Source organism: Pelmatolapia mariae, linkage group LG15 (genome assembly GCF_036321145.2).
Source record: "Pelmatolapia mariae isolate MD_Pm_ZW linkage group LG15, Pm_UMD_F_2, whole genome shotgun sequence".
In the NCBI taxonomy this organism is placed as follows: Eukaryota; Metazoa; Chordata; class Actinopteri; order Cichliformes; family Cichlidae; genus Pelmatolapia; species Pelmatolapia mariae.
In genome coordinates this window covers 14211251-14224335 of record NC_086240.1, presented here as the reverse complement: position 1 = coordinate 14224335, position 13085 = coordinate 14211251, and the positions used below count along the sequence as shown (strand labels likewise).

The window sequence follows — 13085 nt, the reverse complement described above, 5'->3', positions numbered from 1 at the left end:
AGGTGCTGGAAACATTCCTCAGAGATTTTGGTCCATATTTACATGATAGCATCACACAGTCATTGCAGATATGTAGGCTGCACATCCATGATGCGAATCCCACATCACACCTGACAGAAACAAGACATTTTTTGCCTTTTCTCTTTTTCAGACCATTTTCTGTAAACCCTAGAGATGATTGTGTGGGAAAATCCCAGCGTATGATTAGCTAATTCGATATTTGCACTAACAATCAGTTGAACTGGTGTACTTAAAGAAGTGGCCAGTGAGTGCATGTCAGTAATGACGGGAAATTTAAGCTTAAGATGGGCAGGAGGAGGTGGGTTTTAAATTTAAGCTCCAGGACTTTGGATTGGGCTCACCATATGTGTCTTAAGAGTTTTTCTTATGTTTTATATTGAGTTTAATGAACTCATGGAAATTTCAACAATATGCTGGGTGTGTCATTAAATGCAGTAGAAGAATCACAGCAGACAGAAATGAGATGTTGTGGTTTGCACAAGAGGCTGAATGTCTGCAAGAAATGCAAAGTAAAAAATGTTTTAAAGGGTTAAAAGGTCAGGCCACCAAAATCATAAAACAACATACTTTCCATGTACTAAACCGCAGGCAGTGCTGCATCTATGCACAGTTCGGATTGTGGTGCTCAAGGCAAATTAAAAAAAAGACACGGAAAACTGTGTCTAGGAAATCCTTGAAATCTCCAGAATAAAAGTGGTGATCAGTGCAGTTTGTGAGGAAGAGTATGTGGGAGGGCCTGCTTCTACTAGTTTATCACACATTGTACTGACAGCATGCACATTATTCATTCTTTCATCTTGTAATCATCATGTTCTTATCCTCCCTTTCACATGGAGCCAAATTTTCTTTTCTTCCGATGAGTGTCCATGCTGTGGTTGCAGATGCCCTGCTTGCTTTTATCACTTGCCCGTCACACAAAGTTATGAAATATCACACTTGACATTTGAAGGAAACGAGCAATGGCGCGAAAAAGAGATGCATTAAACAAGTGGCTTTCGAGGGAGAAGGACTGATGAAGTATCAGGCGCTGGCAGGTGAATGCTTACACCAGCTGGATAAAGAAACTCTGTTTTTTAAGAAATTCTCCTATTATTCATCCCGCCAAAGTTTTTATTTTTCCTTTACAAAGCCGATCCCCTGCCATTATTTATAACTTCTTGGCAGATGGAAACATTTATGTACGTGTGTGTTCTGTAATAAAGCAGCAATACGTCATGCCTCGAGAGATGCCGGCAGAGGATAAACACTGGTCTCTCTGGTATTTATTCCCCTCTTACCTCACTGCAGAATACACGGCGCACAATTGAGAAATATATTCGCACCATCATTCATGATTCTATGCAATGCATAGCAAGGGTCGGAAGAAGCATACGCTCCAACAGAAACAAGTTTTTGCATAACAGTTGCAAACCATTTAAGAGCGTTTTCATATAACTATCACAACCGCACCCATAGTACGCGCTCAAATATGCATACACTCACACAGGGTCATGGGTTCAGTTTGGCCCCAGAGATCTTGCTCTGCCAACACAGCATTCAGAAATGTAACTTAAACCCATTCTCTCTCCTCCCTTACTGAACTGCCTTTGACCAGAATAACAGTCCTGACCAAATTGCCTGTAAACTGTTGCCCGGTAAAGACGGTGCTGCTTCGCGGAAAACAATATTGTGATTCCCACAAAAACGAGAAGATGTTGGTTCTCGCTGATTTGAACCCAGAAGTCTGTTCCGTCTTTGGGAGTAAAAATATACATAAGAAGAAAAAGGAGAGGGGAAAATTGCGTGCATGTTGTGGATGGCGGTTGGGTTGTTTATATGGGAGGATATAGCATAGCCCCAGAGTCCCACAGGGCCCATAAGAGCTATGTGTTTGTGAAACAACAGAAACTGCGGAAGAAGGAGGGGATGTGGAAAAAGAAGGAGACTGAGGCAAAATAATTAATTCAGCAAAGCCTGCAATAAATTGAGAAGACGGGGAAAGTGTAATTAATGCTAGAGGCAAGGTTATAAACATATAAGTTAGTGATCCAGAACAGAATTATTTTTCATTAAAATGCATGGTTTTTTTAAGACTCCTAATGGTGTTACTGTGAGTTGAAATTTGAGACTATGGCTGTGTGTACACATTGTTATCCTGTCATAAAAAGATCCATGAAATGATGTCCTGTTATGTAACCAGATGGCGGCGTGTGTGTTGTGTGGGAGCATGTGTGCGATGGCCGGAAGGGGGGGGGGGGGGGGGGGGTTGTCCAGATGGATAAGAACATGTTTGTAATTTAGGGATCAAGTTGGAGTTTCAAGTCTTAAATTACTGCGTTTACACAATGCAATCCTCAGTTTAAGCTGCATTAATCAATTATTGAAAAGAGTACTGAAGTGAACAGACTTCTCTAAAGTAAACAAGGCATGTGAATCTTTGCTATTGTGCAAATGGAAACCCATAATGACACACATCAATAAAACTTGCAAGACCTTCTCTTGTTTAAATAGTATCCCAGTTTTATCAAGCTGTGTTATCTTTTACTGGCCTTTGACTCTTATCTTGTGGTTTAACTATAACCCAAGCCATTGCATCCAAAAGAAGCCAATCTGAATCTCTCAGTCTTTTGTGTTCTGAAACTACTAGAAATATCAGATAGTCACCTCAGTATCACCCGTTTTTAGTTTGGCTAACATAATCATTCTGACACTTCTACACTTCTAACATGAAGTTTAATAAGTACACCACTTTTACCATGCACAATTTTCAGCCAAGGTTATGGACAGGTAACAGGCTGAAATTACACATGAACTCCAGGAGGATCAGGTCTATACAAGCAGTGAGGTTGCCCTTTGTCCTATGTGGCACATGACAACATTTCTCACTACTGGAAATGCTCTGTTTGGGTATGGTGACGGGAAGATGTGCAAAAGGACCCATGATGGCATGTGTCCTTCTGCACGTTACTAGCACGTTACTAGCTCTATTTATAAAAAGGATGGGTTGTACACAACACAGACTTTGTACTGTTAAACTGGTAGGGTAAAGAGTGTTTAATGTTAGATGCAACTGAGTTTGACATTTGCGTTTCTGGGTAATGTCTAGAAAACCTCTGGGCTGCAGTGCACGTGTGAAAGTAGCTCGACACTGATTGCTAGTGTGCTGAAAGTCTGTTCACAGTCGCTACAGTATGAATGTGAAGCACGAACAAATGTACGCCTGCTAACTATTAATGCTAACATAGTCAGCAGCAGGACAACAAGCATTTCAACACGGTTGTTATGTAGTCGTTTGGGCCTTTAATGCGCGCGTACGTCTCTGTGTTGTGAATGAAACTCTTGATCACTGGCAGGGACTGTCATGTGAAAAGGTTGCCCCACAGTGAGCCTTTTGGCCTCTCACAAGGAAAGAGCTCAGAGCTGATCAATACACACCAGCCAAGACAAACAGTCACACGCAAACACACATGATCTGACATATAGAGGCTCTTTGTATGTGTCATTCATTATTGAGGAGGCTTGATTTTTAGAACACTGTCTCTCTCTTTTCTCTTTTATACCCACAACACAAAAGCTACAGCGGGAACAATGCAGACATCAGCGCTAAGTGGTGCACAATGTTAATGTGAGCCTGTCTATATTTAGTGGATCAACAATTGAAACAATAGGCTTTTGCTGTTTGTACGTCTAGTCACTGAGAAGAACTGTTTACGTGACTGCAGAATGAGCGTTCGTGGGTGGTTTATGGATCAGTGTTGTTGAACTTAATGAGAGGTTTTCATTGAATATTGCACTGGCAAAAAGAAGAATGGATACAAATCCATACTGGTGACAGGCATAGTTTGAGTAATTGTCGCAAAAAGTATTTTCCACACAGCACTCAGTGGAGTCTTCTTCTCTGTTTTGTGTTACAGAATTCCATCCGACACAACTTATCCCTCCACAGTCGTTTCATCCGTGTCCAAAATGAGGGAACAGGAAAGAGTTCTTGGTGGATGATCAATCCAGAAGGAGGAAAGGGTGGTAAGGCTCCACGGCGCCGGGCAGTCTCCATGGACAACAGCAACAAGTACACCAAGTCCGCCCGCGGCCGTGCTGCCAAGAAGAAGGCAGCCCTGCAGGCTGCAGCTGCTGCAGCTGGTGAAGGTGGTGCGGACAGTCCTTCAGGTCTCTCTAAGTGGCCTGGAAGCCCGACCTCACGCAGCAGCGAGGAGCTGGATGCTTGGACAGACTTCCGCTCTCGCACAAACTCCAATGCCAGCACAGTGAGTGGCCGCCTCTCACCTATTCTGGCCAACCCCGAGCTAGACGAGGTGCCTGATGACGAGCCGCCTCTCTCGCCTATGCTCTACTCCAGTCCTGGCAGAACACTGTCTCCTGGGAACGCCAAGACGAATGGGAAGGCTGTGCCGACTGAGCTGCCCCGTTTGGCAGACCTGGCGGGTACAATGAATCTGAATGATGGACTCACAGATGACATAATGGATGAGTTCCTGGAGAACATCAGCATGGTGCCAACCACTTCCAGCCAGACTGCACCAAATGGTTCCTCAGGTTTCAGTTTTGGGTCCAAACCCAATGGGATAGCCTCACCTTCCTCCACTTCCTCTCCATCCTCCAATTCTTCTTCTAATGGAAGTGCTAGCTACAGTAACTCCATCTTCGGCCCCCACACGGCGGGCTCCTCTCTGCGTTCGTCCCCCATGCAGACCATCCAGGAGAACAAACAAACGTCCTTCTCCAGCATCAGCACGACCCGCTTTGGCACCCAGACACTACAAGACTTGCTCAACTCTGACAGTCACAACCATAGTGATGTCATGATGACCCAGTCAGATCCATTGATGTCACAGGCCAGTGCAGCTGCCCTCGTTTCCCAGAACTCCCGCCGTGGCCTCATGCTCCGCAATGATCCTGTCATGACTTTTGGGACAACTGGAGGACTTCAAAGCAACCAACAAGAGATGCTGCGAAGTAACAACCACAATCACAGCTCTCTGAGGTCTATAAATGGAGGCTTGAACCTAGTGAATGAGGCTAACACTCTGGCTAATGCCAAACAGCAGCTCCTGCTCTCACCCCTGGGAGGAAATGGGTCTTCCTCCATGCAGATTGACACCTCAATCTTCCTGAATGGGACAGTTAGCAGCAATGGAGGGAACTATCAGGATCGTTTCCCCACAGATCTGGACCTGGACATATTCAATGGCAGCCTGGAATGCGACATGGACTCCATCATCAGGAACGATCTTATGGATGCAGATGGCCTGGATTTTAACTTTGACTCTCTTGCCAACATGAATGGAGTCAGCAACTTCACAAACACCAAGCAGACCTCTCAGAGCTGGGTACCCGGCTGAGAGGGTGGGAGCAGAGCAGGTATGTAAATTGAAGTGTTGTTTGTTTTGAAGTATCTAATGGGGAATTAGATGTATGAGCTAATTAGTTTTTTTTTTTCCTGAAAAAAACTCTGTAAAATTTGGTGTAGTACACGTCATGCTCACAATAGGGTTGTAGAGTTATTTGTGTCATGAATAGACAGACTTAGACAAAAGCACTAAGATGATGTGATAATAACAGGAGTCAAGAAAGGACTTCACAGAACAAAATTACTGGGGGGGGGGTTTCTTTATTGAACCACTTCAACCTTAATTGTTCTTCCTAAATCACATTGACACAATAAAAAAAACTTCTCCAGCAGTTTTTTTCCTTACATGTTATATGTTTTTAATAAGGATGTGGACTGCATATACATTTTGGGGAAATAATTATTTGACCCCTTGCTAAATTTGTAAGTTTGCTCACTTATAAAGAAATAAGCAGTCTCTATTTTTAATGGTTGTTTCATTTGATGGACAGAGAAAGAATATCAACCATAAAAGTTATAAATTGATCTACTTGTCATGAGTGAAATAAGTATTTGGTCTGTAAAATAGCTGCCATGATGTTGTCGGATTGAAGATATTGTTTCGAAGCTTTGAATTGAGCATTTTGGCCATTATCATCAATTTTTTAAAATCCTGTAGTCATGAGCGAGGGTTGAATATGACCAAGAACCCAGTAAAGCTGCATACTCAAACAGTAGCAACTTGTCTACCACAAGGAAGACTTGCCCAGATACATTCCCTTCATTTGCTTCAATTTATTGTTACCATTTATGAAATGAACATCATGCTTAATTAAATATGACTGAGACCATAAATTCACCAGCAAAACGTTTACTGAGGTCTTAATTAGAGTGAGAAGAAGTAATTTTCCCATAAACTTCAATTGAGGTTTCTCCAGTGATGTCATGTGCACATTGCTGAAGAAATGTCAGTCAACCACTGGTTTCTTGGGTTTCTAGGAAGTATGTGATGAGGACTTGATCAGGACTTTAGGAATAATTTTCCCAACAACTGCCATAAACCTCTAGCAATCAGTCACTACTGATTTTTACCTCGTGATTGGTGGTTGCCAGATAGTTGCCTTATTCACTTGATCCTACATTGTCGCCATAATTGTCATACATCCAATGTGGTAGACAAGTTATCGTCACATGATCAGTAGTCACGTTTCTGTGAAACCTCGAAACCTCTTTTTTTTTAACCAGGGGAGTCACAGCCAGGCATAGTCTCTGAATAAGTCATTCCTTGTTTCCTGGAATGTACCCACCTATTAAGCCGCACATAAATAACGGGCGCTTCACCGCCTTTTGCAGTAAGTGCACAAAAATAAAGTTAATCTTTGGGAACAAAAGCTAAGTGTGAAAGTCACTGTCAGTGCTTCCAGTTTCACACCGAAGTTGTTTTATTGTCATCATATTCAGATGCATTTATTATGAAACATATGCAGAAGTGGTAGCTTTAAGCACTTAGCTTGCAGCTGCAAATAACCAGTAGTGAACAGAAATTTGTTGTTAATATGAGCAAGTGACATTTGCCAATCTACTTATTCAAATATGTGACTTAAAACCTTGAGAAGGGAAAAGATTTTCATTCTTACGAACACAAAAAGATAATCATATCTTTTTCTCTCCAGGTCTGACCTGTGTGGTGCAAGAGAAGATCAGACACACAACATCCTTTTTGCCAAACCTGCCATCAGCACAATGTAAAATAACCAACCCTGTGTTTACAGAAGAAGACTTCCTCTTGAGAGCTTTACCTTCGCTCCCACACTGGTGAACCATGAACGATCCTGCAGACTCGAGAGATGCTGCGCATGAGCCCTCAAAGCTTCTTGTGAAACAACAACAACAAAAACGAAAGCTACATCTAACAATCACAAGAAACTCACAAATCTTAGAATTATGCAATTTTCCTTTGACGCCCAGTCTGCTGATATCAAAGAGACACTGCTTATCAAAAAGGGGTCTTCAGGTGGAAATTGAGGACTAAATGGCAAGCAAAGAATCGAAGGATTGCATGGTGCAGTTGTTCCCACTGAAGTGTAAAGAGAAAAAAAAAACAAGACATGTTGTGGTGTAAATCAGATCCAGTGGTTTCCTGAGACGTGTTATACTGAAAAAGAAATTCCCACTGTTCTAAGTAATTTTAAATGTCATATGTTGTTGTTGTTGTTGTTTTTTGAGTTCCTGTTTTATCATATTTGTTTCTTAATCAAAAATGTCTGTAGAGAAAGAGTCAGTGTACTGGTGAAATGAAAAGGTGGAAATGGGAGTGTCGTACTCACTGAGTGGCCACTTATTCAGTCCATGCAAACCCATGTGTAGACAAACTGAAGCGTTGCCCCAGATTGCGAAATCTCCAAAACCCCAGAAGTTTAAATTCCTCAATTTAACACAATGCACTTGCTGTTTTCTATATTATATGATGCATGACATTGAAATAACAGCAGCATACCGAGGGTTATATTATGATTATACGATTGCTACAGCTTTTGTTTTATCCTTGTATATATCAAAAGACTAGAGGAAGAAAACTTCTGGCACAGAAAAGTGCAGGGCAGGTAAAAATTCAAGAGGGAAAAGATCTTGTATGTCTTCTCATTGCTTTCCTAACTTCTGGTGAGTTCTGTTGAGGTCATTTATCACAGCATTCGATGTAGCCAAAACAAAAACCTGTGTCCTAGGGTTGTGAACATTTCCACACCACAACAGGTGCTATATAAACAGTGTTGAATCCTGTCCTGAGAGGAAGCTGTGCATATTTTCTGTTCTTTTTTTTTCTGTTTTTACCCAAAACCCACAGAAGCCTAGAGCTGCGGCCACTTGTAGCATGATAAGTTTGAGCAAAGGGAGAAGGTTGTCTTTTTTTTTTTTTCTTTTATAGGCTCATTCCTCTAGAAGCCATTTGTTTCTTGATTAAAACAATAAGCTATCTCTGTATATTGCCAAATTACTTGAAATAAACAGTAGGATATGCTGGCAGCCAAATGACAGCACACACATTTATGCACACACTTAAAATACACACACACACACAGGAAAAAAAAAGAAAAAAAAAAAAGAAAAAATAGCAGGGATCCATGTTAAGCTCTGCTGGTTTCTTGTCGTGAGATTGTGGGGCTTGTTATGCATATACAGAATCACTCAGGGGGTGAGGAAGGAAGGCTTTCCATTTAAGAAACGTCAAGTCACAGTCGAGTAGTATTTTAACGTTTCTTGGGGGGAAAAAACATATTTTCTTTGTGTTTCTGAACTTGTAACCTGTGAACTTTTGGCCACCAGGATGAAGAATTAGAAGGACGATAAATGTCAGGATTATTACTTCACACAGTCTGTTGTTTTTTGGTTTTGTTGTCATAGCTTTTTTCTCCTCTTGTTTGACTCTTGACACACACACACACACACACACACACAGATCCCCTCGTGGACACGCCTGGTGCTCCTGCAGGTGACTTCCTGTATCTCCTAAATACATGTTAACGTGTGTACGTGTTTATCGATGGAGTTTTATTTCAACTGAATTAATCTCACGAGGGTTTGTAGCTCCTCGCGGTGCATACAGAACAGCCGACTGTATGCATGTATGTATTTATGCATTATGAACCGTGTGAAATGCATATTTACTCGCTGTATGTCCTTATATGCTCATGTAGTACTTGACCCTTGGGGTTTGTGATACCTCTGAATTTGAAGAAATAGCAAATACATCATGCGCCGGGTAAGGAGGGAACACTGTTACCAGCAATTTTAATTGTTGAACCAGATTTTGGAAATGGTGGAAGGCACCATTGTTGTAGCGTCTGGAGACCCCTTCTCCATTTGGGGGCAGTGACATGAAGTGTATTCCCTGTCATGTATATCAGTGTACAGATTCGTGTATATCTCTTTGAAGCTAAGGAAGGAAGTAGGAGTGGGTGTGCATGGTTGGCTAGAATGGTCTGTTGTACTAACTGAGGTTTAGCGCATGAGCTAGCTGGACCTTTCTCAACCTGAGAGGAACACTGTGTTTTTAGTGCTGAAACACTCTGTTCCTTTTTAAAAAATTAAAAAATAAAAAAGTAATAATCAGGGCTTAAAGAGGAGCACTTGCATCATCCTCCGATATTATTATTATCATTACAAACCCATTACACTGACGTAGTGAAAATGTCAGCAAGCTGGAATTACCAACACCTTGCTACATCTAAAATTTCCAGAACACTATCTGTCTTTTCTGTTGTCAGGGGGACTCCTGAGCCATCACCTGAACTGTTAAGCATTTGAATTCATCTACACTGTCTGTACTTAAAATTACTTACTCCTGTGAAGACGACAGGCAAAGTGAAATCCGGGGAACGCAGTCATCTTTGAAAAGAGCTCTTAACAATTCGGGAAATATCAAATCTAAAAGGCGTTCCTAACATTATGTGCACTCGGCTCGGTGTAAAAATGCATCGACTCTTTGGGCGGGTAGTCATAGCTGAGCAGGCCTTTCACAAAACCACTGCTTCATTCAGGCACAGATGACCTCCTCTCATGCTCGACACACACGCGCAGAACAAAATATGCTGGTTTAAAGCTGAGAAAAGCAAAAATAGACACATACCACTAGAAACCTTAATCACCTCTTGGACATTTTCTTTATATTATCTTGTTATGAGTCCTTCCATCCTTGTTAAGAAGCCCAGGCCAGCTCCCTTTCATACACACTCTGAACCTTTCCCTTTGAATTTTTGCTCTTTATTAATCTTGCTTATTCTCAACTTAATGTTAGTGGGTATTTTCCTGTGTATTACATTTTGAATTTTGAAGTTTGTATAAGAAATAGTGCGCATGTAAATAAAGCTTGGTGAGGCTCCACACACTCTCTGTGTCCTTGTCTTCACTTAATTTTCAGAAGAGAAGATTAGAAGTTCATATATTTCACAAGTGATGTGCAGAAGAAGATTTTCTATTGACAGTTCATATTGCCCAGTAGGAATATTCAGCATAGGAACGAAAGTGTTATAGCTCTTGCTTTGCTCGCCTTGCATGCGCTGTATATTCACAAGTGTGTGTTTGTGTGCTGGAGCACGAGTGCATGAACAAATTTAACCGTGCACTCCCTCCAGAACATAAATCTCTTCCTCATGTCAGTCTGGGTGGATCAAAACAGCTCCATGTTGTACTCCAGTTCTTGGAAGTAATCTTGCACAATGTTTTGTGTGAGGCCGAATAAAATGAGAGCAGACGTACAGCAGCTCACTGATACCTGACACTGGGACGGGTACTTTTCCTCTGTTGTTGCGTAACATACAGAGTGGGAGAAGAGGAACAGTCAGAAACAGAGTGTAGCATGCCTTCACGCAACACTAACACAGATATCAATCTCCAGTGACAGATCTGACCCCTTCTTGTTTTCTCTCAGATGGGCCAAAAGCCCTGACTCCCAGAAATCATGGGACATGTGCACAATCATATCATCTGCAGGTTAACTGATAAGATCAGGTGTGCACAAGTGTAAAGTAAGTAAGTGACTAAAATTTCCTTTCAAGATAAAGATCACAAAGTGCGTCAGAACAAAAGATCATAAAGACAATGGTTAAACAAACGCTGTTTTTGTGGCTTCAAAGCTGACAGTAATCTCATCCATGAAACTATGGGGTTATTGGGGAACCTTTTAAGGGAGGCTTGGGCTTCTAAGTTGATTAATTCCAATCAGTTAAAGTGATGATCTCTTACAAGAAGACTTGAATGCACTTAGGAAATAAGATCCAATTATCATGATAGCATTACCATAGGCAGGACATCTAAATGTCCTGTTGCTTCATTTTTCCAGAGAGGAATGCAGTGACTTGTGCAGCAATACGATGCATAATAGATTTAACATTTCCAAGTCATTAAAGACACTTATTTGTAACTTCAACCTTTGCATTCATCCCACAACTGCTACTGTAATGAGGCGATCTGCACGTCACTGGAAAGCTGAAAAAAACTCCCCATCAGTAAAGCACACCACTGTTAACTGAAATTGCTAAATGTGTAAACACTTTAACACAAATGCGTCACACCAATTCAGTTAAACATTAATATTATAACTTTCCACTTGTCATATAGGCGATCTGGAGAATTTCGCAATCTAAGATTAAGTTAATTTTCTACGATTATAGTTAAAAATTCACACATTAGACTGTTGAAGATGATTTTTCAGTGTCTTTAAATGTAGCTTAGTAATTTTCCATCAATGTGTTTCCGTAATTCTTTGACATTTAGTATTAAGATCGTCGTTTAGGAATTTCTTTTTAAGACATATGCAGAAAAGTGGAAAGTTTAGGGTATTCAGAATCTAAAGTTTCATCGTGGAGTTTAAAGTCATCGTGGAGTTTCACAACAAGAATCTACTGTGCTATTTGTCAGAGCGACATTAAAAATGATCCCATTGTACACTCACCGGACACTGTATTACGTGGCATAGATTCAACAAGGTGCCGAAAAGATTCCTCTGAGATTTCTGTCCATGTTGAAATGATAGCAACACACAGCTGCTACAGATGTGTCAGCTGCACATCCATGATTTGAATCTCCCATCCCACCACATCCCGAAGACGCCTTATGGGATCGAGATCTGGTGACTGTGGAGGTCATTTGAGTACAGTGAACTCATTGTGATGATCAAGAAACCAGCTTGAGATGATTTGTGCCATTGTTTGTTATTATGCTGGAAGGGATGGACATAGTCAGCAACAATACTCAGGTAGTCTGTGGTGTTTAAACAACTTTGGTACTCAGGGGCCCAATGTGTGCCAAGAAAACACCCACTACATATCTCCTGATGAATGCTTGTGTAGGTAAGGAAATTCCAGAAAGCTGATTTTGTTCATCTGGACTCATCTGGATTTTTACACTCATGCATGTGACTGCAGGTTTTCCCAGCCTGATAAACAGTACATCTGCATAATGATCGAAACTTGTACTAGAGACTAACAATGGGCTGTTAGGTCAGTTTCATGATCATTAATATGCATATATAACCACTGAACAATCATCATAATGCAAATATACTGGTTACGCTACAACCAGATGAAATGCAACTTAAGAAAACACCAGCAATAAGAAAAACACTGCAAAAGCACACAAAACACAACGGAAATAGGAAAAAAAGAAAACACAAATAGGAAAAACGACAACGGAAATAGGAAAAAAGAAAACAGAAATAGGAAAAAACAGATTTCCAAAAGCACAAGGGAAGTGTTTCTGGGGAGACAATAACCCGACGGACCAGTTGCAGGAACCAAAATATGCTAAGAATTGCGCTGGGAGACACTTAAAAGAAGTGGAGGATCTATCGGTTTTGTGAGGAAAGAAAAGATGAGAGGTAAGTGTGTTAGCCTAACTATCAGCCTAAAAATCCGTCATCAGTATTCAGTGTTGGGAAGGTTACTTTTAAAATGTATTCCATTACAGAATACCGAATACATGCCCCAAAATGTATTCTGTAACGTATTCCGTTACGTTACTCAATGAGGGTAACGTATTCTGAATACTTTGGATTACTTAATATATTATCATGCTGTTTACAACTACGTGAATGTACTATTGCTGTGATTTATTACTATTACTGAAGGTCCGAACCGTAGTAAAGGGACATCTGGCTAGCTGAAAACTAGCTTTACTTTGTTGTCTGGGTCAACTTTGCTAGCGAGAGACAGAGAGAGGCGTTGAAAGGCTGCTCCAACGG

General features: G+C 41.1%; 1 protein-coding gene across 1 annotated transcript in view; it reads left to right on the top strand.

Moving 5' to 3' along the window:
• foxo3b (forkhead box O3b) overlaps positions 1-10232 on the top strand; it is a 43431-nt gene extending 33199 nt beyond the window's left edge. The window contains exons 3-4 of the mRNA XM_063494584.1: positions 3915-5379; positions 7021-10232. Coding sequence (XP_063350654.1) covers positions 3915-5360 — 1446 coding nt within the window. The 3' untranslated portion in view covers positions 5361-5379; positions 7021-10232. The remainder of the gene's footprint in view (positions 1-3914; positions 5380-7020) is intronic.
• Positions 10233-13085: the final 2853 nt, after the last annotated feature.